The 5,012-nt window shown below is 42.3% G+C and overlaps 1 protein-coding gene across 1 annotated transcript; it reads left to right on the top strand.

Annotated features, from left to right (window-relative positions):
• LOC104748637 lies at positions 479–1,492 on the top strand. Its single transcript, XM_010470245.1, has 2 exons — positions 479–1,093; positions 1,196–1,492. The coding sequence occupies exons 1-2, from the start codon at positions 479–481 to the stop codon at positions 1,490–1,492; spliced, it is 912 nt and encodes a 303-aa protein (XP_010468547.1).

Here is a 5,012-nt window from a genome sequence, read left to right as displayed (position 1 = left end):
GTCTCGGGAAATTTTTCATAGTCGTGGCAATGCATCGATCAATACATCTGGTGCATCGATCAATGCTGCATCTCGATACGAACAGAACTTGGCGATTGCATCAACCGATACATCATTAAGCATCGATCGACGCTTGGTTCAGGAATCGTCGGGTTACGAGTTTGATGACGACATAGCTGCTGTAACTACTTCTGATCAACCGTGGTATGTTGATATCGTGAATTACCTTGCTACAGAGGTGGAACCAGACAAGTTTACAGGGTATGCTAAGAAGGAATTCTTGAAAGAGCTTAGAATATACTATTGGGACGAGCCATACTTGTATAAGCATTGTTCATATGGAATTTACAGGAGATGTCTAGCTGAGACTAAAGTTCCTGATGTGCTATTTCATTGCCATGGATCTGACTATGTTGGACATTTTGCAACCTTCAAGACAGTGTCCAAAGTTCTTCAAGCAGGGTTCTGGTAGCCAACAATGTTCAAAGACGCTCATGAGTTTGTCTCTCGATGTGATGCTTGTCAAAGAAGAGGGCAGATTAGTAAGAGACATGAGATGCCACAAAGTTTCATCCTTGAGGTTGAAGTTTTTGATTGTTGGGGCATTGATTTTATGGGACCATTCCCCTCTTCTTACAAGAACAAGTATATCCTTGTAGTTGTTGACTATGTCTCCAAGTGGGTAGAAGCTATTGCAAGTCCCAAGAATGATTCTGTTGTGGTTCTTAAGCTGTTTAAGACCATCATCTTTCCACGGTTTGGAGTGCCTCGGATTGTTATCAGTGATAGAGGTAAGCACTTTATTAATAAAGTGTTTGATAAGTTGTTGAAGAAGTATGGAGTTCAAAATAGAGTAGCTACTCCATATCAACTCCAGACTAGTGGTCAAGTTGAGGTTTCTAACCACAAAAGCAAAGAAATCCTTGAGAAGACAATGGGTGTTACAAGAAAAGATTGGACTGCCAAGTTAGATGATGCATTTTGGGCATATCGGACTGCATATAAGACACCACTTGGCACTACTCCTTTTCATCTGCTTTATGGGAGAGCATGTCATCTTCCAGTGGAGTTAGAGCATAAAGCAGCATGGGCTGTTAAATTGCTGAATTTTGATGCCAAGACAGCTTCAGAGAGAAGGTTAGTTCAGCTGAATGAGTTGGATGAGTTTAGACATCATGCATTTGAGAACTCTAAGCTATATAAGGAGAGAACCAAGGCTTATCATGATAAGAAGATCATCTCCAGAAATTTTGAGCCTAATGAACAGGTACTTCTGTACAACTCTCACTTGAAGTTGTTTCCATGCAAACTTCGTTCTCGCTGGTTTGGACCTTTCACTATCCAAGAAGTCCGCCCCTATGGAGCTATTGTGCTGCTTAACTCCAAGGGAGAGAAGTTTACTGTCAATGGAAAGAGAGTGAAACACTATTGGGCTGAACCCGTGATACCAAACAGACACATTGTGCGTTTGGATGATGCACCTTCTGCCTAATCTGCTGCCAAGTCAAGCTAATGACTTAAAACAAGCGCTGAGTGGGAGGCAACCCACTGGTAGGAATTAATTATTTTTATTTTTATTTTTATTTTTTAGGATTTACTAACATATTAATTTTTAGTTTTGAGTTTAAGTGATGCAGAAATCGTAAAAAGAATATACAGAAGTGAATTGCATCGACCGACACAACTGGTGCATCGGTCGATGCATAGCTCGTGATGTTAATGGATCAGAGGTTTAGTTGGTTGATGGGATGGAAGATTCGAGTTTTGCTGGGCCGGACCAAAGCCCAGTTGCATCGACCCAACATTTGCATCGACCGATGCAACCTCAGCATCGATCGATGCACGTTAACCTAAAGGCCCGATTAAAGAAGCCCGACTTCGTCTTCTTTGCCTCTCTTCGTGAAAACAAGAACCGAAAGAACACAATACTCAGTCGACCATATCTCTCTCGTTTCTTACCCAAATCCATCGATTCCAAGGTCCATTCCACTTGATTTTGTCTCCTCTACTCGATCCCCACATCCGCTCATCGATTCAGAGCAATGGCGACCGGCCAACGATCGAAGAGACTTCGCCGCTCCACTTCCGCCACCACTCAGCCGCGCCTCCACGATTCTCCAACGCTGGCGATTCCTCCTCCGGTTCCACTGAGGCCAATCCGACCACTTCCAGCTCCTGATGCACCTCTTCAAGCCACATGTCATGATCCATGGCCAAGAAGAGAAGAACTACGGATTCCGCCACAACAAGTTTGGCCTGGACGTCCAAGTGCAGAAGTTAAGAAGCTTGATTACATCAACCGACCGCTACTTTATACTTGGGGAGAGTATGAGACTCTGTTTTACAACGCTTGGTTGAAGGTTGAGATTAAGCCAACTCGGTTTGTTGATCCTGCTACTATGCAGAGGCTTGGGATTCATGATGAGGTACTGAGATTATTGGAGAAGCTAGGACTTGGGACCATGTGCACTCGCTCCTATGACTGTTATCCGGAGCTGGTCTGGCAATTCATGGCTTCAGTCCGCCTTCTCTTCCAGAACGAGCAGGTCCCGAAAGCTAGTGAAGGAAAGTTGTCTTTCTTCATTAGAGCTATTCGGTATGAAATTTCTTTACGTGATCTTTGTGACATTTATGGTTTTAGTAGAGAGCCAGAGGGAGTTTCACTTCCAGGAGAGTTTGTAGATGTTTCGCATCTTTGGTCCTACTTCGGTACTAGCGACTATGATTCCCGACGTTCCACTATGACTGATGTGAGGCATCCAGTGATCAGGTACATTTTTAGGGCCATAGCCAACATTATTTTGTGTAAGATAGAACCTAAGATGAAAGTGACTGAGTTGGAAATAATGGCATATGGGATTTATGATTTGATTGCTGAGGATGATAGCTGGGTGACCCTGAGAGGGTAAACTATGGTGTAGTGTTTGCTTCCCACTTGATCTCTCTGAAGGTCAAGGCTTTTGGGCGTGGGAAGAAGGAGTATGTTGGGAGTCTGCTTACTCCTATTTTTCAGCGACTGTGTATTTCTACTGATACTGTCTCCATTTGTACTGAGAGGAGCGTTATTGATGAGAAGCATTTGAGGAACTCCACTTGGATGAAGAGAGAGATGCAATGGCGTTTTTGTGATTCTACTGGTACTCATCTGATCAGATTGCCACGACCAGATCTCACCACTATTGGAGAGGATTCAGAGCAGTTGCGTATTCTTCCTCCTGCCTCTGATTTTGTTATACCATCACCTTCCCGTCATCAGAGCAATGCTGCTACTGCTGAGCCACCTGTTTTTCTGGCTGACGGTTTTGCTGATGATCACCCTGCTGGGGGTTTTGAGTTTGGTTCCTCCTCTGGCACTACAGCGTTTGATTTCCCTGAGCCACTACAACCTTCTGCTACTATGAGTCAGGGAGCCTACCAGGAGTACCAGACATCCACCATGCGTGCCATCTGGAACGCGATTTCTTGATTGTCTCGGTGTGGCTGTGTCTGTCCCACTAGGCGCAGATCACGTTCTCCTCCCCTTGGTGGAGTGAGCGGTAGCGATGCTGATCTTCCTTATGGTGATGCTGATCCTGAGGCTTGATCCTACTTCTGTATACAGTTTCTTTTATCCTTTTTCTCTTTCACTTTAAGTCATTTTTATTTTCCTTGAGTCAGTTTGTCATTTGTTTCAGATTGAACTTGTATTGCATTATGAACCACTATCTATCATGTTGCATTTAATGTTGTGTTTGAGTGATTATTAACAGAGCTGACTTCCAGGAGACACAACTAACATGCGACTAACAGGATCCAACGTCGGACTCTCGAATGATTTAGCTCTGCATCGATCGATGCAACCTTTGCATCGGTCGACACAGAGGCTAACAGTTGGTAACACGAATCTGGTTCATTTTGTTTACTACTTTTTCAATCTGATTTTTCTTTCTTAGTCAATCTTAGGCTTGATAACACTGGGGACAATGTTGTTTAAGTCTGGGGGAGGCTAGCTACTAACTACTACTTTTTCTTTCCTAGTTTCAGTTGTGTTTGTCAAAACCATATTTTTGAGTCAAATTTTTCTTTTTGTAATTAGGATTTCTAACTAATGGTTTCTGTTTCTTTGGCTAACATTCTTATGAATCTTGATTATGCTTGATCTCAGAACTGAAGTTTGGAAAAGCTATGAGCTGTATCAACAATCCCGAAAGCCCTTATCCAAAGGATATCTGGTTAAACTAACGTTGTCTCAACTTTTATCAGGATTTTAACCGGACTTAATCTCTTACTTTGGGGTTGGAAATCAGTGGACTAGACTTCTTCTTCAGGCCATACAAGATAGTGCAATTTTTCAAAGTATGTCTCCCCTCTCTCTTCCCTTCAGTACTTAAAAATAAAAGAATAAAAGATGAAATGATTTTGATCAGTTTAGAGGGGTAGGTAAATTACCTGTGACCTCAGTATTCTACTCTTCAGTCAAATGATCACACAAAGCTTGGAAGCGAGGGGTAGGTAAATTACCGATGACCCCGGTATTTGCTTACACCTTTGATTTTTCTAAAAAAAAAATAATAAAAAAAAAATAAAAAAATTGGAAGTGAGAAAAGGGAGAGGAAAGGAGATGTATGAAGAATGTCTTGGCCTGAAGAGAGTCCATATGCCACTGATTGATACACCAAGGTAAGAACACACCTGTACTTGGTTTAATTTATGTAATGAGATAACAATGATGAAATCAGAGATTCCAGAGAATTGTGGGATTTGAGTAAGGAATGTTTGTTGGGATTTAAGCGGAAGAAGTTAAGAAGACGAGGATTGTCGGCAAGAAGAATGAGAGAAAATGTTGTATTCCATAAGTATGTCTTACAAAGGTTTACAAAAGTCTATTTATACTAAGAGAAACTAGGGCTACACCCTTTACAGCCGATCGCATAAGAGATAAGGAAAGAGAATCGGTTCTTCCCAAGAGTGAAAGCGACCCCTCCTTGTTTCCTTAAACAGAGCACAACCCGTGACTCTTCTCTCTCTTCTTC

This window comes from Camelina sativa, chromosome 15, assembly GCF_000633955.1.
Source record: "Camelina sativa cultivar DH55 chromosome 15, Cs, whole genome shotgun sequence".
NCBI classification, from domain to species: Eukaryota; Viridiplantae; Streptophyta; class Magnoliopsida; order Brassicales; family Brassicaceae; genus Camelina; species Camelina sativa.
This window is presented reverse-complemented; position numbering and strand designations above follow the sequence as displayed.